General features: G+C 52.1%; 4 protein-coding genes across 4 annotated transcripts; 3 read left to right on the top strand and 1 right to left on the bottom strand.

Annotated features, from left to right (window-relative positions):
- Positions 1–4,580: 4,580 nt before the first annotated feature.
- Triagg1_1089 (uncharacterized protein) lies at positions 4,581–6,748 on the bottom strand (the record flags this gene model as incomplete). Its single annotated transcript, XM_062904594.1, has 3 exons — positions 4,581–4,706; positions 4,750–6,450; positions 6,527–6,748. The coding sequence occupies 3 exons, from the start codon at positions 6,746–6,748 to the stop codon at positions 4,581–4,583; spliced, it is 2,049 nt and encodes a 682-aa protein (XP_062760313.1).
- A 1,086-nt stretch (positions 6,749–7,834) lies between these two features.
- Positions 7,835–10,566, top strand: Triagg1_1088 (uncharacterized protein; the record flags this gene model as incomplete). The annotated part of the gene is made up of 2 exons (XM_062904583.1): positions 7,835–8,843; positions 8,909–10,566. 2 exons carry the CDS (start codon positions 7,835–7,837, stop codon positions 10,564–10,566), a joined length of 2,667 nt encoding a protein of 888 aa, XP_062760312.1.
- A 4,776-nt stretch (positions 10,567–15,342) lies between these two features.
- Positions 15,343–16,825, top strand: Triagg1_1087 (uncharacterized protein; the record flags this gene model as incomplete). The annotated part of the gene is made up of 2 exons (XM_062904572.1): positions 15,343–15,872; positions 15,958–16,825. 2 exons carry the CDS (start codon positions 15,343–15,345, stop codon positions 16,823–16,825), a joined length of 1,398 nt encoding a protein of 465 aa, XP_062760311.1.
- Positions 16,826–18,257: 1,432 nt separating this feature from the next.
- Triagg1_1086 (uncharacterized protein) lies at positions 18,258–19,445 on the top strand (the record flags this gene model as incomplete). Its single annotated transcript, XM_062904560.1, has 2 exons — positions 18,258–18,451; positions 18,542–19,445. 2 exons carry the CDS (start codon positions 18,258–18,260, stop codon positions 19,443–19,445), a joined length of 1,098 nt encoding a protein of 365 aa, XP_062760310.1.
- Positions 19,446–19,448: the final 3 nt, after the last annotated feature.

Below are 19,448 nucleotides of genomic sequence, written 5' to 3'. Positions count from 1 at the left end.
CAACGATGGATTGAGCAAAGACAAAGGATGATGAGATGTGATGACAGCCCCCCTCTGCCGGCCTGAGCCTGAGCCTGAGTTTGAGCCTGCTTCTATTTACGAGTACATACAAATACTCGTAAGCACATGCCGTGGTCACGATTGTTGTCATTGGCTCTTGAGAGTCTCCAGCATGAGAACCTAAACAAGAAAGTTTGTTGGTTCCAAGAGCGAGCGGGCCCCTCGAATCTCCTGAGCCTATTGTCCACTGCAACAACGGTTCGGAGCTGTTGGTCGTACCACGGAGCGCCAACCTCAGAGCAGTAACTCTTGCATTCCAAGGTCCAAGTTGACCGTATTGCTGGAGATTACCTGGCAATAATGGCAATGCAAGTACCTACCACCAATTGGCATCGCTTCGACAGCACACACAATATCACCGAGCACTCGAGACCATGGCGATCCACCGTCTCCGGTCTGACCAACACTTGAATTCAGCGTCCACCACTCGTAAGCCTTGGAATAGTATGCTAGTGCCATGCGGTGACGGACCCTGGCACTTTTCGCAACGGTGCTGGGGGATCGCCAGAGAACCGAAGGCGTACCTTATCTCAATCTGGACAAGAACTCCGGGCGCGAGTCAAGCCTAATGCCTCTCTCTGGGTCGCTAATCAAATGCGACAGGACGCTTCTGCATCATCAAGCCAGGGTCAGACCGCGATCGGGCCAATACATTGTTGTTAGGTGCAATCTGCAATAAAAAAAGCAAAAAAGGAAGAGCACACTCGCACCACGGCGTGACTTGCGAGTTTGTATTACTCCGGCCGTGTTGCCTGCAATGCCATGTACGAGTACAGTACAGACAACCTGCTGCAGCTTTGAATTAGGCTTCGATGCATTGGATCATCTAATCCTTGCGGTCTTTTTTCTTGATCTGTCGTATTGTGGAGAGAATGGAAAGGGGGTTGCAGAGATCTATCCTGGTGGCTACCGCTACCTACGTTACGGTACGAACTCTGTGGAGCTCACGCACATGAATTGCTCCATAATACGGAGCACAGATGCTGAAGCTGCTGCCTCCCGCAAGTCTTCATTTTGGTTGAGCCAGGAGGCGATCGTGGTATCAAGCTCGCCTGTCTGTGCTGCAGCCGACAATGCCGGAATGGGAAATGGAAGACGTTGTTCCAAAATTTGCCAGGAGTCGGCTAATGCAACGCGCAATCCATATGCCACATCCTCCAGAGCCGAGCGGTATATTTGCGGATCCTCGGAGGAAAGCAATTGTCCATGGGAGACAATAGACTTGGGCTTGGGACGAAAATTGAGAGGCACCGGATGGACGGCTGTGATTGAACTCGTCGTCAACAGGCTCCCCCCTCTTAGGCCCCTCCCTCCATCCCCCTCCTCCTCAGGCAAGCTTGGCAACTTGGGATCACAGCTACTGCATTAGCACATGGCTGATCACCGCCATACTTTTTTGCCTTAATTGCATCAGTCTTCCCTCGAATTCTTCTCGTCTACTCATTAAGCCCACATAGTGGCCCGATTGACCGCCAGAGCTCCGTCTCTACTCACCGGCCAAGAAACTCAAGATCAGAACACGAGTCGTAGCTTCGCAACTTTGGTGCCCGCTGAAAGTCTTGGAGCCTTGGCACGTCATATTCCGCTCGTGCGTTCGGATGACTACGACAACTAGCACCATACAAGCATTATACAACAAAACCACGAGCAGTTGTATGCGAGCGCTAAGACCTCTCAAGTACAGACTTGTACAGTCAGCCAACATGGCCAAGGTGGTACGAGGATTAATGTCAGCTTTCCCCTGGTGCGAGCCCCCCGTCAGTCAGCCTTCTGATTGTGGCATATGAATCACGCGATGTCATCAATTCAGCAAAGCAAAAATGGCTGGGGGACCCCATGGGGGCTTTGTTCAAAGAGAAGCGGTTTTCTAGCCGCGGCTTACAAACAGCCACCCGTCATGCCGATTTCGATTCCGGACGCAGAGCCGCTCATCAAGTTCCGTTTGCGGCAGTGGCCTTGGTGTCGTGACCTGCTAGCTCCGAGCCATCGGCGACCATGCCAACTTGCCCCTCTCACTACACGGACAAAGTTGTCATTGGGGGCAGATCCTCGACCTGCCAGATCGATCAACTAGCCATGATGGAATGGTCCAGGTTGGCCAACGCATCTTTTTTGCCGGGATGAAAGGGCTAATACGACTGTTACATACTACGTCCCAGAAATACCTATACCGTGGCTCCGATTCCCCCGCAAATGGTAGTCCGCCATCACTTCTAGCGCATCTACGCATCTTATTCCCCAGACTCGGCGTTCGGGATCTCTGGCTGTCGAGATTTACGTCTCCAACCCGCTTCCCCAGCATCGACTTCCCCGCAGAAACATTCATTACGGAGTCCTACTACGGCTTGCTACCCGCAGTACCCAAGGAGACGGTGTCGATGGAGTCGGTCGGCTGAGCGGGAAATGGGCTGTTTATCGAACTAGCTAAACGTGGGGTGGCTGCGCCTCTCGTACGATTCGATCCATGGCAATATGAGGTCTTGCTGCCAAAACGAAATAAAAGCCAAGACTGCCTAAAAAGATTTCCGAGAGACGCTACCCGGACTTGCAAAAATCTCCGGCGCCCAACGCCTCGAGCTACACGGATGCCGTTCGATTCAATACAAATCTACGATATTTTCGGGCTGCAATACAGCTATACAGACAGAGATGATGGGGTTTGCGCCTGCTGACTTCAACCCGCATTCGACTTGAACGTACAAGGCAGACGGTCCCCGTGTCCTGAGATGCCGTTATCCGGTCGGTAACCAGATATGCTCCCGAGGCCGCGTGTGGCCGTGGGTCTCACTGCATGGCCGTGTCGTTGCTCACGCGGTTCCATGCCTCCCGCGTCTCCTCCAGCGATTACCGCTGCCAAGCCGAGCAAGTGGCGGTTGAATTCATCGTGCTGGTGATGCTCCAGCTACCCCAATTCTGAATCTGAGAATACGCCAGCAGAAACCACTAGTTTTTGGTGGTAGGTTCGGCGCTTGGTGGTTTTATATGCTGGCGTTATGGAGTACCCAAAGATGACGCTCCCTTAGCCCGAGCACCATAACCTCGGTAACAGGCCGACTTCAAGCCTACCGTCTGACAAAGCATCACACGGATGAGTCGGTCGTGATAATCGTTACCAATTTGCTTCGGTGACTTTTTTTTGTCTTCTTATCCCATGCCCCTGGCGCACAGCCGCAGTTTCCTACTGCAGCGTAACTTTGGTCGGATAGTATTTTTCGCCAAGAAGCTTGGTATGGTGGTAAAAAGCGCCGAATATGAGGATTTTGGTGTAGGGTAGGTGGCTGCCCTGTACTACACACTTTACCACCCCCATGGAAAGGTAAAATCTTCACCCTGGTATTTTGGTATCAGTCGTCCAGTGAAGACGAGTTGTAGAATATTCAGGTAACACGGATTGACCAAAAATAATGTTCCAGTTCATATGTACCACCCCAAATCTATTTATTGACAACTTTGTGTCGTATTCGCCTGGTCTGCAGCAACCACTACGCGGTAACACCACCCAAAGTGTAATTATATCCCAGCCATATAAACCAATATATTGGAATTCATGCCACCACCACAACTGAACGCACTGGAATAAACAGCCAAGTCGGGCATGAATCAATGGTGATACAAACTCGTAATTAGAGGTAATTTTAGAAGACCAAAAAGAGGGTTGCATTCACACACTCTGCATGCAACATGTAGTTCCATACAAGCCCGGCAATGCCCGAATGAGCCGGTCCCCCATCAAGGACAATGTGCAAACACTCAAGCCTACCTGGTCAAGAGCTCATCCGCATTTCTCCAATACCTTGACTAGATACAGAATTGGTAATTTTTGCGCACATACTGCGAGTCGTGCGCTGCGCCGCAGAAACTTGATGCACGTGTTAGTTTGGCTGTCTATGCACGATTCATGCCCTTTGGCTCAACGGGCTGATGGCGTTTGACTCCCTGAACAGAGTGAAATGGTGGCATCGGCTTATGAGCCGCCTTTAATTAAACTGAAGCCTTATTTTCGCCATGTCTAGCTCCTTGGTATCCCCAAGAGAGTATTATTATGTCCATTCAACAGTAAACGGCCTGTGTATACGATTATGGATAGCAAAGGAATAGCCAAGTGTTTGAACAAGCAATCTGATATTTCTCGGCAGCTACTCTAATTTAGCTAATCTTCCACCATAAGCAATATGTTATACTCTACACATCTTGCCCTCAGTTGAAATAATATTCAGTATAACATTAGAAATCCTCCGGGACACAGATGTCAGCTTGCCTGAACCATATTGAACGCCTCCATAACGCTAGAAATATTTCTCGACAGATGACTACAGCCGCAATTTCTCTCGACGGCTCTTCGAGAAAATGGATTGTTCTTGTCTCGAGACCGTTGAACAGCGTGACAGTCTAGAAAGGCTAGTGATGTGCCTTTCGATTGTTGCTCTTGAAGTCGGAAAGGAGTCGGAACATGAAGCCACCAGTAGACTTCCCAGGTGGCTCTTGGTGAGGCTCGGATTTGTCCGAGCATAAGAACACATCTATAGCCCAGCTGCCACCACAGGCCTCTGTTGGCTGACCTTGACATGGCTTTCCGCACTGAGCTTGAGGAAGCCGCACAGCATCATCTCGAATGGAAGTTCCACACCAACATTCCCTGCCATTCTCTGTTCCGGCAAACTTATATCCACTAGAAATGCAGTGGCCTACACATTCCTTGGTAGACATATCTCCCTGAAGATAATCCACAGGTTTGGCGCCAAGTAATATCCGGGAAACGGCATCTTGAAAACACCCTAGCTGGCTCCAGTCGTCTGGAAGATCATCAGTATTTGGAAGTATCGTTGGAGTTGTAGCACCACTTGTGCCTGTAATCCCTGTATCTTTGGAGGACGGTCCTGCTACAGAGCTTGGAGGTGGCGTTGGAATAGGTGTTTCCGTTGAGGCACAGAACCAGCCTTCTGAACAGTGGTAGCATGGCCATCCAAGGCCGCAAGGAGCGACCTGCGCTGGTGTCTCCTGCGGAGGGCAGAACCAGCCGTCAAGACATTCAACACATTTGAAACCCTTTCCAGGACAAGGCCCTTTGGAAGGATCAGGAGGTTGATGAGCACTCGGCCCCTCGGGGCCCTCCACAGAGCAGATCTTGGGAGCGCACTGATCACAAGATGGACATGTGGGACACGATGGGCTTGCTGGTGTAGTTTCGGCAGAAGCACAATTGTTTGAGGGGGACCCGTCCTCGTTTCCTTCATTTGCAGGAGATGGACTATTCGTTTTGGTCGGACTTTCAGCTGCGGGCTTGGATGAGGGAGCCGGATCTGAAGATGAGTATGGACTAGGTGGTGCAAGAGTCGTGATTTCTCCTGAATTAGAATTGGGTGTTGGCAACACAGGTGCAGCCAATGTTGTGAGTTGGCCAGCTGAAGTAAGAGACTCGGCTGCATCACAAGGTATGACTGCTTCGAAAGAAACCTCGTCCACGACTTGATCAACGGCACAAAGGGGCTTGTTCAAATAGCTGGCAACAGCACTGACAATCATGGCAAGCTGGTTGACAACCCCTAGGAGCGATGGGTCAGTGATATCCTCAAGGGCTCTGCTGAGATCATTGATGACTGTTGTTCCTTGCTGGAGGACTTTGTCTAATGTTTCCACCATATCCAATGTGCTTACGGAGGGTATCGGAGGTAGAGGCTGGTCCATAGCCTTAGCGACAGCAGGAATGATGAGCGGAAGCAAGTCAGCAGCTGTAATGGAAGCCTGATTTGCGACCTTTGGTACGGCTGAAGCTATGGCGGACGGATTCACATGAAGAGCATCGAGTACCGTGTCTGTGAGCTTGGCAGCCGCTATAGGATCAATCTCCGATATTTCTGTAACAATCTCTGCCACTTCACTCAGGAACGAAGGACCATCGGTCGAAAGTTCTGACGGGGACACCTCTGCGATTGCTCGTGCAGTGTGCATTCGTAGTGTCAAGGCATCTGCCGAGAGCCCACCAAGGATCCTGACCGAGGGAGTCGGAAGATTTCCCATAGAGTTTGAACGAGATGTCTGGAAAGGGAGAGATATCGATGGGCCTGCCGAAAATTTCGCTGCATTTGACTGACCTACGATCAAATCGGATAGAACGCTCTTCTGAAGATGCTTCGGTATTGTGGATGGGAGCTGTTCTGAGTCTTTGATCGCCTGCTTCACTGCCGCCGCCAAGGTTTCCAGCAGTTCATTGGGGTCACCATGAGAAACATTTGATCCCGAAATCCCGGCGATTGTCTTTGAAGATTCAAGAATATGACTTGCCACTGTGGACATCTCGACTGTGGGGCTTGATATCCATGAAGCGGTAGTGGGATCTTGCTGCGCAGGCTCTCCTACTGATGGTATTTCGAGAGATTTTGTATCGATTGCCTTTCATACATTTAGTAAGATTTCGGAATGCCCATCTCTACAGAAGACAGTATATATGGCGACCATGATAACTTACCTCTCGAAACATGCCCCCCAGCAGTCCGCCGAGCTGAAATTGCCGCTTTATGAGGCCCTGTTGCTCAAGTCTTACAGTCTCGACTGTGATAGCTTTGACAAATACAGTTGAACATAAGGTGAGTAGGCAAAAACCAGCGAGGATCAAGACCCGTCGTCGGATAACTGAGAGCCTATTCGGTGACCAGTTGAAGTCGTTGCTTTCGGGGGGTTGATTCGCCATGGTGTGGAGAGTTTTGGTGTTTGTATATTGACAAGGATGAGTTAAGATGCTTCCAAAAGAGCAGCCAAAAATGGATCCCAAAAAGAAGCCTCCAAAAATCTGTCGATGTTTGGAGCACGAACCGGACAGGATGAAGAAGACAGGATTGTTTAGAGGCAGAGGGAGGAGGAGGATGGGCTAGAGAAGGGAACGTAGATGCCTCGCTAAAGATGGGCGGCTCCTTTCTCATGATGGTTGAAAGAGCTCAACTTTTGGCAACTCTTCTATGAAAGCACCTGCCAAGACAGAAATTGGATGCTTTCAAAGAAGCAGCTGCGAAGGTGACTGATGGGTATCATGTTTGCGTTTGCATTACCAGTTGTAGCGATAGCAACAGTTCTAAGGAGCAGACATCCCCCTTCAATCTTCCCAACTGCGTGCCGTGCCAAATCTTTTGGTCAATAATGTTGATACTAATTTTGTGACTATAAAAATACATTTAGTGAAAATGCAGCTCGCTACCAAGGTATATATGCAAAGACGCCAAGTAAGAAGACGAAGAAGAGAAGTCTGGTAGAAAATACATGTAAGTACCTACTAGACCCTTGGCACCTGGATATCTGCAGGTATCGACAAGAGTTGTGGGGCTCCCGATAGCGAGCTACCTACAAAATAATCCAACATGCCATACTCGGCAGTAACTTGCGAAATTGCATATTTAGAAAAAATCATACGTGAACATTATGGATATATGATAGGCATCAGAATGCAATACAATCCAACACAACCAATATGTCGTGTTGACAATCAAATTTACGCTGCTCTTATAGTGAACAAAAATGCCCTGACGGCGGACGAGGCCCTGCTAGAGACCGATAATTGGTGGGGTGGAGGGGCAGCCGTGCATGGGCCGCTGCTTAATTCGCCAGCTCTAAAAAATTTCTGGACGAGGCTGGCAGTTTTTTTTTTCTTGCAGCATCACGGCCGACAGCGTTGCGCTTCACCTTGCACAGCTTTGGAGGATTTCGGTGTCTGAAAACGCGTCAGACGCTGGAATTCGATTCAGCCAGCATCAATAGACGACGGTGAATTGGATCCATCACCACCATGGATATCCATCGCTGCCGGTTTGTGCCCTACAAGCCGTCGGCTGTCAACGCCGTAGCCTTCTCGCACCCCAAGACCAAGTCTGCAAAGCAAGGCTCTGTGGCGCGATTGGCTGTTGGACGAGCCAACGGTGACATTGAGATTTGGAACCCTTCCAGCGGAGCATGGCACCAGGAGCTGGTCATTCGCGGCGGCAAGGATCGCAGCATTGATGGTCTTGTTTGGGTCAACGAGCCCGATCAGGATCTGGGTGATGGGAAGATTGCTGTAGGCAAGTCGCGTCTCTTTAGCATTGGATACACGTCTACGGTGACCGAGTGGGATCTCGAAAAAGGCAAACCCAAGAGACATGCCAGCGGCCAGCATGGCGACATCTGGTGTCTCGCCGTGCAGCCTCCGGCTCTGAGCGGTGCATCAGACGACCTGCACTCCAACAAGTTGATCGCCGGCACGATTGATGGCGAACTTGCCATGTATTCGATCGAGGATGATGATCTCCGCTTCCAACGAGTCGTTGTGCGATCCCCTACGAAAAAGGCCCAGATGGTCAGTATCACGTTCCAGTCACGCAAAATTGCAGTCGTGGGCTGCTCAGACAGCACCATTCGAATCTACGACGTTACAAAGGGTCACATGCTTCGCCATATGACCTTGGGCGCAGATCTGGCCGGAGGCTCTAAAGATATCATCGTGTGGTCGGTCAAGTGCCTGCCCAACGGTAATATTGTCTCGGCGGATTCTACGGGCCAAGTCTGCATCTGGGATGGCAAGACCTACACACAGTCTCAGAGACTGCAGAGCCACAAACAAGATGTCCTCAGTCTTGCCATCAGCGCCGATGGAACGACCATCACAAGCGGAGGAATGGATCGTCGTACTGTACTGTACAAGCAAAATACTGGCACCGGCAACCGCTGGGCCAAGGTTTGGGGAAGAAGATATCATGACCACGATGTCAAGACAATGGCATCGTTTGAGCATGGACGCACAAGCGTCGTAATTACTGGAGGTGAGATCATGATGGTCAAACAAATAAAGCACTCTTATGGATTTAGACTGACCAACTTTCCACAGGGCCGGATGCAAACCTCATGCTGGTTCCCCTGAGAGAAATGGGCCGCGAAAACCACCGAACAATCAGCAATCTCCCACAACAGCCTCCTGTTTCGAGCGCACAAAAGGCAAGGTTCATCACCAGCTGGTGGGATAGGGAGGTTCACATCTGGGCTCTTCGAAAGCCTGCTACGGAGATATTCAATGTGGCTGGAGGAGAAGAAGTTGACATCAACCAAAACCGCAGACTTCTCAAGACGGTTGTTGTCAAGGGCGACTCCAACATCAGCTCTGCTACGATCAATCCAGAGGGAACCCTCCTCATCGTGTCTACAGCAACAGACATGAAGGCCTTCCGGCTAGAGCATCAAGATCCGGTTAAGCCTTCTGACGTCAAACTATCCGCGGTTGAACTTCCAGAGAAGCTGAGGAATGTCGGTGCCTCACAGGTGCGACTTTCTCCAGATGGAAAATGGCTCTGTGCTATCAAAGAGGGCTCTCGAGTTATCATGGCTAGTCTCGAAGAGGCCAATGATGCGGAGAACTCGTCACAGCTCGTCATTCACTTGCAGAGGCTCCCCCGTCTCCGGCGCCATATTCCACGATACATCAAGAACGGCGGGCTAAGAAGCTACGAGAGAAATATCACTCACATCTCATTCACTGCCGACTCGAAGATGGTTGCGGTTGCTGACATTGCCGGTTACATTGACACCTGGGTCTTACGCGGCCCCGACGAGAATATGCAGGAAAAGATGGAAGGAGATGGAGCAAATGACGCGGCACCGTCCTCGGACAACGACAGTGACAGTGTAAGCGACTCTTCGGATGACGAGGAAGGCCAAGCTAGCAGCGTGAACCGCCGCTGGATTCGCAATCCGAGCGCAAGCCTGCTGCCCAAGCTACCCTCAACTCCCGTCGTCTTGTCATTCTCGGAAGACGTACCCTCTGAAGATGCAGGCGAGGGCGGAGTGGATGCCATCAAGGACTACACCCTCGCCGCCATTACGGCCTCGTGGAACGTCTTGACATTCCATCCTCTCCAAGGCTCTCTCACACCATGGTCACGCAGACACCCCCGGAAAGCCCTCCCGGCTGCCGTGCAGGACCTGCTAGACTTGGCCAAAGGTGCTTTGTGGCAGGGATCCCGCCTCTGGGTCTACGGTATCTCGTTCCTCCTGATGCTCGACACTGCCCAAGACCTGCCCAAGCCCACTTCAGAGAGCGACGCCGTCGTCGTCAGCCATGGAGCCCAGTCCGGCACGAAGCGCAAGAGAACCGGTCATACTAGCGGTGCCGGAGGGAAAATGACCCGTGAAAATCTTGCACCGCACCGCATTGGCAAATACGTGGACGGGCAGTGGGTGAACATCGACGCGGACACCGCCTCTCCCCACGAGGATGGCAGTGACAGTGACGACGACATGGCTGATGCCCCCGAGGGCGACCTGGCCCAACTTCGCAACGCCAACGGCAACGCCAATGCCAATGGCACGGGGGACCAAGAGGCGGGAACTGACCGGAAGAGCTGGTGGATAACCTACAAGTACCGCCCAGTTCTTGGTATCGTATCTCTCAACGCTGCAGACCAGCCTTTGGAGGTTGCGCTAGTGGAGAGACCAGTGTGGGATGTGGAGATGCCCGAGAGATATTATGCCGGGGAGGAATGGGAGAGGTGAAATTTTTTTTAATGGCAGGAGGCCGTTACGAATAAAAAAACGGAAGATGGAATTGGCATGGCATGGGCGAGCAATGTGACAGAACAGAAACGGGGGGTGGGTTCTTTTTCAGGATCACCAAGTACATATCAAAGAGTGATTCAGGGCTGGGTTTGCTACTGGCTGATGCCTACAAAGTGCTGGTTGAGACTCGTGGCATATAGAAAGGGGTTGGAATGTTAATTTTGCTTTAGAGATTGCTTTTGAGCCATGAGTTGATGTGAAGTGTTGACGGAAAAGTTGAGTGTTGAGGAAACGAAGAATGGATGAATTGGATACGTAATGCTGCATGTTGACACTCCACCAGTATAGCATCACCTTTGAATCACCCTTTACGCACAAGGGATAAAACAAAGCTTTTATTAAGGTAGTATCTTAGGTTGAAATAAGAAATCCTCGTTGAAAGAATGGGGAGTGTTTCATACAAGTACGCAGCTCCTTGTTACACAGTATATACGCACGTCCACTAATTTGTTACGAAAGAGACACCAACTACTAATGGTATACACGGAAAGCCTGTTGGTCACAAGAATCATCAATTCACGTCACAAGCCAGTCTACGTCCCGCCCTAACGAATTTGAACATGGAAAGATGGAGACCACGATCCTGGCGTGAGACGGACGACGACGACGTCCGGGCAGACAGGGGGCGAGATCCAGTTAACGCGCGTCCCCTTCGAAAAAGCCGCGCTTAAAGCAGGGTGGCCGGGTGCTCTAGCCATGTCGTAGCCTTGTACAAGGTATCTGTGAGCACAGTACTGTACGAGTACATTCCAAATGATATTAGTCGTTGTGTCCTGGGACCTGGTAGGCTGTGGAAATTGAGCGTCAGATAAGAGCCTTGTGGAGCGAGGGCTCATGACGAATGTGAAATCATGCACCACTCATGGACTGAGCAGTACGAGTATGAGTCGGGAAGCATGAAAAGTGATATTTCGGTTAATGATGTGGCTCCTTGTAGTACGATAGAGTTCGATGAGAATCATGATATCGGGACCCTGTTGCGAGATGGCCATATGTCTGAGAGGGGAGGTGATGGGGTAAGCCATGTGAGATGGTACTGTACCAACCTAGTCCATTCGTCCAATGTCTGGTAAATTATCAGGGGAGTAGTAGTAAACAAAAGGTCATGCGAGGGTGATGAGGGAAATGCAGGGCAAACTCAAGTCGAGTGTCGTGGTAGCATTCGATATGTCAACGTGTACTCGGTAATATACTCATGCCTTAGTGAACCCCCATGAACCAGCCGTTGGTGGAAAGTAGTGGACCTAGATCCGCCTTGGGTTGCGGGTTGAAGAGCGTACAAGTATGAATCTAGCTGGGCTTTCGGGGGCCGTCTAGCTTTCAGGTTGTAATAGCCTCAATGAAGACGGAAAGGCTTCTTCACACCGACAATGTCAACTCACGATGCCCTCTTGTTGCTGGCCGCGGACCATCTGTCAAGCTTGGAGGCACAACGGCCCGTTTAATGAGATCCATGCGTGCAAGACTTGTTGAAGGCTCCTATTTCGTACGAACACGGACTCGATACGCTCGTATATTCCGCCTCTTTTAGGGGTGGGTTCGCGAGGTAGTTTCCTCGTCGTGTCTACCGCAAAAGCCAGGACCCTTATCGAGCCTCAACGGGGATTGTCCGCTAACCGCAGTGGGCAATGTCTCTGTATAGTTGATTTGTACGGCTTTTGTTCGTCTGTAGGCGTGGAGTGGCGATTGGACGTTGTAGTACGCAAGCCCCCATAGAAGGTCAATAGGCGGATGACGCGGCCTCGCACCCCTAACACCACGCCCCAGCTGTGGACGTAGAAATGAAAAATTGTTTGGCGAGCATGTGATTGGATGAAGGCATGTCTAGTTGTTTGTCTTTGGGGGATCGAAATGCCCTTGTCTCTTAGCTTCCGGATCCGGGGCCCGGTCTCGAAGCTGAGTTGGGGCCCTGATGAGATTTTGGGCTTACAGCAGAACGAAGAAGAAAGAGTCAGCAATCAAAGGCATGATTCTAGGGCCAGTTTGTGTCTTTTGGATCATGAGAATTATGCGGAATAGACAGTGGGAGATGAATAAAAGAGAATAAGTTTTGGGTGTCCAGAACAATGGGGCGTGATACTCTTGCAGGAAAGAAACGCTAATAGCACTTTGGGTGTTGAGGGGGTTCAAGATCTCACATGCTCTTTTTGGTGTTGTACCGTGGTACTCGCTATTGATCGCCTTATGTAATACGAGGTTGCAGTTCAAGATCACAAAAGAGTACTCGTGCATGGAAAGTTCACGAGCTTTCCACAAGGCCTCCATTCTTTCGGCCATGCTGGCGGAGGGGCCGTTTTGGCAGTGCAAAGCCCAGGAACGGGGAACGCAAGGCTGATTATTAGAGCGGAAGCCCCCTTTGGACGTTTGCGCGAGGGTCGAATAGCCGCCCGACGGAGTACTAACCACACAGTGTCGATGTTTGCACCGTTTACTGTATCACCGGAAGTGCAAATTCTACTGCGGCTCCAAGCAAAAAGCCAACACTGCCGCGTTTTCCCGCTCCGATGATCAATTAGTCTCCGCTACGTTTTCAACGGGAGATATTCCAGAGGCACTCGGGATGCGCAGAGAGAGGCGAGAATTCGCTTGCTGTGGTGGCGGGGATTGCTGATCACAACCACTCCAGACTCCTACAATAGGAAATTAGAGAGGGGGAGACGGCGCAAGAGCAATTGTGAAAACTTGAAAAAACAAGAACAATACAAGAGATAATCACAAAGTCTGAAACGGATAGCGTCCGTAAAATTCGCAGATCGTATATACGAAAGGGCCAGGAACAGTCCGCGGAGAGTATTCGTATGCCGCATTACAATATGTACGAGTAGCAGGTTAGTACCTTTTGCGGCTAGCGGCTCTGCTCTGGCCTCGACCAGGGCTGCATCAGTTGGTGACTCGCAGCCGCGATGAAAAAAAAAACATTTGGGGAAAAAAAGTGATGAAGAAAATATCGAAACGGAGGCGCAATTGCATCGCCTCCGTCCAACACACAGTATATCCCAGCGTACAGAACGCAGCAGCGCATCGCAACGAAGCACCACGGCTTGACTGCGGCACGGCGGCAGCACACAGTGCGCAAGCGGGTGTGCGCAGCCATGACGCTAGCATCTTGGCATCGGCTGTGCCACAGCAGAAACGGGAAAGGCGCATCATGCGCTGCGTGCCTCGTCATCGCTGTGCTGGAGGGTCCAGGTTCCGGTACTTGCGGGCAGTCCAGCGCAAGGCCCGCGGTACCTCTGCGCTCGTTGCATTTCGTGTAAGTTGCAACTTACTGTACGGCTGGGCGATTCTTTGCGTATTCTGGCTGGGTGATTCCGTAATTGCTCGTGCAATGATTCCCCTTTCTGGCCTACCTGACCCTTGTTCCGCCCTGGGTTGACATCTGTATAATACGAGTATGGGGGTACGTGCAATGGCAGCCGCGCGTGTCGTTGGGATGGACTGACGCATGCTGAAACCGGGAAATAGAGCATCCCGGGGTCTTGGTCTTGGCCCATTCATTGTTTAGCAGGAAAAGAAGACCAAAAGAGAATTTTATCGAAAAAGGTTGGATGAAATTAAGCATAGAGTGAAACGATATAGCCATATGGAGCACCGTCTGATCTTTTCTCGACGTGACTGTTCGGACGGTATTGGAGCTTAATGATAGCACGGAATACCTGTGAACAGTCCATACCATAAGACGTATAAACCTAATTGGATTGATCCATCCTTTAGCACCACCTAGTCATCATCGGTACCGATATCGTGCACTTGTACGGAGCACAGTAGCATTGTAGCGATCAATGGATCAATCGCATCCAGCTCGACCTGCGCCCCAGTTGTCTGTCTGTCTGCACACTCTCTCCCGCTGCATCATCATCCTCCATCGTACGCCCATGTACCCAGGCTTCGCCGCCTTGTAACGGTACCCGCGTCGGGCTCCTCTCACCGAGCAGAGCTAATCCTGGTGCTGGGCCAGGCGGCGGCCGTGATTGGCTGCACTGGCCAGCTGACGCGTAAACCGCCATCAGTGGCTCCAAAGAGGAAGAGGCACCCCCTCTGCCACTAGCAGTGCTACCACTTCCACTACCACAGCTAGTCCCTTTATTTCCCCTGCCCTGTATGTGCTGCTGCAGCGCTGCGTCTCCAGAGGGCCGGCGACCCCAAGAGACCCGACCAGACACATACTTCCTCCACTAAGCCCCCCCGTCTGCCTCTTTTTCATGCTTGCTCAGCTTTCATTTTTCCCATCCAGTCCAGCCCAGCGCTTTTCCCAAGCTTCTCTGGCGACGGCTTCACAAACCTGCAGCGTCGACGGTCGATCCCAGCGACAAGGGATTTTGAAAACAAAAAGGGTCCAAGCCCGGATCCACGAGGCCTGGCCAGTTGGCGCACGCTGAGGGGTGGTCTCAGTCACTGTGGCAATTTCAGCGGCCTACGCATCCGCAAGCTGACGACGCTGTCCGCCTACGACCACGATCAGACACCAGCCTAGCCGCGACGTTGACGACGACGCAATCTTGTGGCCAACAACCTCTGCCTGCCACTGTTCTGTTTGCTCTCTATTCTATTTACTTTGATATCTTGCATCCTTGATTGAGATCCAAGATCAGGCACATTCGATCTCGCCCAAAACCCATCCATCCGCATCGGCGTCTTTCCCAGCACCTCGCTCTCGACCCGCTTCACTCGTTAACCCAGCATCACAATTTCCTTCGGCTGCCTTCAACCGCAATGGAGGGCCGAGGCACCCCCTTCGGCTCAGGGCCCTCATCGCAAGGCGACGCCTATGGCGAGGAATGGGCCCACGAACTTCGAGTCCGCTTCGAGGGCCTGCTGCGCGATAAGCGCATGAACGACCTCAGGGCTCAACACCTGTCACAGCACTCGCGGGAACGACCTTCGAGCGCCTACCGCGACGCCCCTTCGCCTGCTGGCAGCAGCCAGTTTGACTCATCTCACGCTTCCGCAACCCCGCCCTCATATTCAGCACTGCGACATCTTCCCAAGATCCCAACACCACCCACCGCTACCGACCGCGACTCACAAAAGTTCCGAAACCTTCTTCTCAGTCTATCACTCACGCCTACCAAGTACGAGAACCCTGGATTGTTGGATGAAGCCCTCCAGACCATTCCCCTCGACCGCATATATGGCGAGGCCGAGGAAGAGAGCCAGGTTCTGCAGGCTCAAGCAGAGAGTATGGGCGACGGTCGGAAGCCGGAATGGGGATATCAGGACTGCGTCATCCGAGCCCTTCTTCGGTAGGTTTTCATGCCGATGAAATGCATTCCTTTCCCCCTTCACTTAGGGTAATAGAGTTCTAACCTTCTTTTTCACTCTTTACAGATGGTATCGGCGGTCATTCTTCACATGGGTAAATAACCCCCCATGCCCAGTTTGTCTGTCCCCTACAATCGCCCAGGGCATGACAGCACCAACCCCAGAGGAGAGTGCCTGCGGTGCGCTCCGAGTTGAGCTCTACCGCTGCTCCGCCGAGAGTTGCGGTGCCTACGAACGCTTTCCACGCTACGGCGATGTTTGGCGACTACTGCAGACCCGCAGAGGCCGCGTCGGAGAATGGGCAAACTGCTTCAGTATGCTGTGCCGCGCGGTCGGTGGCCGTGTGCGGTGGGTCTGGAATGCCGAAGACCACGTCTGGACCGAGGTCTACTCAGACCATCAAAAGAGGTGGGTTCACGTGGATGCCTGTGAGGAGGCCTGGGACAACCCCCGACTCTACACCGAAGGTTGGGGAAAGAAGATGTCGTACTGCGTGGCCTTTTCCACCGACGGCGCTACCGACGTGACTCGGCGATATGTGCGCAAGAACGAAGCCGCCAACGAGCGTAACCGATGCCCTGAGGAGGTTATGCTTTACATAATGCAGGAAATCAAGAATCTCCGCCGGGCCAACAAGTCCAAGGAAGAGCGCTTCCGTTTGGAGAAGGAAGACCAGGCGGAGGATCTGGAGCTCCGGAATTACGTGGTCGCGTCCATCGCCCAGGCCGTTACGGATCTCGTACCCGGATCCCCCAACTCTGCCAACAACCGTGGCGGCAGCGGCGGCAGTGGCGGTGCAGGCCAAGACACCAAGCTGCCGGCCGAGAACCCATCCCGCCAAGCTGGGTCTGCCGAATGGCTGGCTGCTCAACAACGCCAGCACGACAGACAGTGCCAGCCTCGTGATCCTAGCCATCGACGGCATCTCCCTTGAGTGTATGCAAAAAGGATACCGTCCGTGCATATCATTTGTTCTCTTATACCCTCATTTTCTTTTATCGTCTCATACCTACCCATACTAGCCTGACCACCAGGTCGATTCAACCACCTGCAGCTGGCGGCCTCAACACACAACACACGAACGATTTTGTCACGTCGATGATACCCAACGACTACCAATGACAGCCAACCACGTCCTGTCGATGACAAACCGATATGCGATTATTTATTCATCTATTGATATTTATTACCACTTTTCACGGCAGGAGGCCACCACTTGCCTTCTCCTTACCAAAAACCCAAATCTTTCTCTCACATCGACATACTATTTCAGCATAGACTTGGCGTTTCTCTTGTTAAGCCGAAAGAAAAAAAAACTCTTTGTCATCCTGTCGACCCCGCTTTGGAGGAGTTGACTTGTAACTATCACTTATATCTGAGTTTCTTATATATCGTTTCCTTTGTTGTTGGATAGGGAGAACTTGGGCGTATCTTGGAGGGAGGACCGGGACGATTGTTTCACACCAGCGTGAGCCCTTATTATTATTATTTTTTCTTTTGGGACTGGGGAGGGGGTATACCCGAAACCCCCCTTGGGCGCATCGGCTGTTTTGGGATAGCATCTGCTAAGGAGAGGAGGGCAACATTTTGTATGAAGAGATGGGAAAAAGTGTACGGAGGCTTTTTTGGAAAGTAGACCTACCAGAGGCGTAGATGTAGCGAATAGCATGCGTCATGTACGTACAGATAAGACGTTGCAGAGATGTGCATCTGTCTGGTCGTATATGCAATACAAAGAAGCTTATACCTGGTTTCTCATTACAATAATATCAAGAATGCGGCTGCTACTCTTGTGATGCATTCGGGAAACCTGCCAAGAATTGTGTGTTACCTTTGTGATGTATATTGCTTTGATGATGCAGCAATACTCAACTTTTGACCATTTATTGTGAGTGCTTGAAATGAGCTGTCATCTCATCTGACAAATCAAACCTCCACAACTCATTAATAAAGGTACAAAAGTAAAAAAGAAAAGGAAAAAAAAGGGGGGAGCAATGAGATGAAGCTGAAACTCCGCCCTGCGGACATGGCCAGAAACGCACGACTTCATCCGATTGTGAAAGTTTGGCGAGACGGAACCAAAGTCGGCGGCCCACCGCATCGGAGGGACCCACCGAACGCCGAACGTCCCAAATCCGCCGCCGAGGGTGGAATTGTCCGGCATATATAGGCCGATGCAAGTTGGTGTTGCATGATGCATGAAGTGTTGTTTTCTTTTCAATCAAGTCACGCCCCGTTCTTGTCATATCTTGCTCTAGATTGGGGAAATAATTCTACCGCAAGCAGCACACTGTGGTCTCAAAAGCGCTTCACTGCTAACTAACAGCCAATCTTCCAGTCCATTTACAAGTACTTCTATCCGCATCATGGACATCCCGGCGACGATGCGCTCGCTTGTGGCGCCGCGACAAGGTGGACCTGAGGTTTACGAGGTGCGGGAAGTGCCGGTGCCGAGCATCACGCTGCCGACGCATGTGCTCTTGAGGATGCATGCGGCGGCGGCGAACACGGGAGAGCTGCAGGCCGTAGCTGGGAAGATGAAGCTATTTCATACGCCAAAGTAAGACTGCTATAGCTACCGGCCAACCAACTGCACGTTATCATACAGAACCGAGGGACACTGGCCGACTAACTGCGTGATTTCATCTAGATATCCAGCGCAGATTGGCGCAGAGGGCTCCGGCGTTGTCGTCGCCGTCGGGTCCGGGGTCAAGGACCTCAAAGTTGGCGACGAGGTGTTCGGGGCGTACATCGACAAGCCCATGTTCCGGCTGCCACCGCCCGGCTTCATCTCCGAGTACGCGGTGGCCGAGGAGCGCTTCCTGCTGCGCAAGCCGGCACATCTCTCTCTCTCGGAGGCAGCCGCCCTGACAGCCGTGGTGGTGACTTCGTACCAGACGTGGCGGCGCGGCCTGCAGCTCATGGGCGCCGACAGCCTCGAGGGCAAGACGGTGTACATCCCCGCCGGGCTGAGCAGCACGGGGGCCATGGCGGCGCAGGTGGCCAGGAACGTCTTGGGCGCGAGCCGCATCATCACGACGGTGTCGACGCCCAAGCTGCCGCTGGTCGAGCAGTATCTGCCGGGCATCTACGACCAGGTCATCGACTACAAGACGCAGCGGCCGCGGGACCAGGTGGCGCCGGGCAGCGTGGACATCATGTACAACACGCAGTGGAACAGCATGGACGAGGGCATCCCGCTGCTCAACCCCGAGACGGGGGTGCTCATCTCCATCACCAGCGCGCCGTCCAAGGCCACGGCGAGGAAGATTATCGGCGCGGATAGATTCAGCTGGTGGATCGGCTTGCTGCTGGACCTGGCGCAGCTGGTGTACCGGTGGAAGCTCCGGGGCACGAGCATCAAGTACGAGATGGTGTCGGGCAGCCTGGAGATCCGGGAGGATTTGGAGAAGGCGGGCGAGATTGTGGCTCTGGGAAAGGCGAAGCCGGTGATGAGGACGGTGGAACTGGGGGATCTGGAGGCGGTGAAGAAGGGGTGCGAGGAGGTGGTTAGTGGAAAGGGGGGGATCGGGAAGCTGGTGGTGAAGATTTGAGCG

Source organism: Trichoderma aggressivum, assembly GCF_033847375.1.
Source record: "Trichoderma aggressivum f. europaeum strain CBS 100526 chromosome Unknown scaffold_002, whole genome shotgun sequence".
NCBI lineage: Eukaryota > Fungi > Ascomycota > Sordariomycetes > Hypocreales > Hypocreaceae > Trichoderma > Trichoderma aggressivum.
The sequence above is the reverse complement of the archived record's forward strand: the minus strand, read 5'-3'. Positions and strand labels throughout refer to the sequence as shown.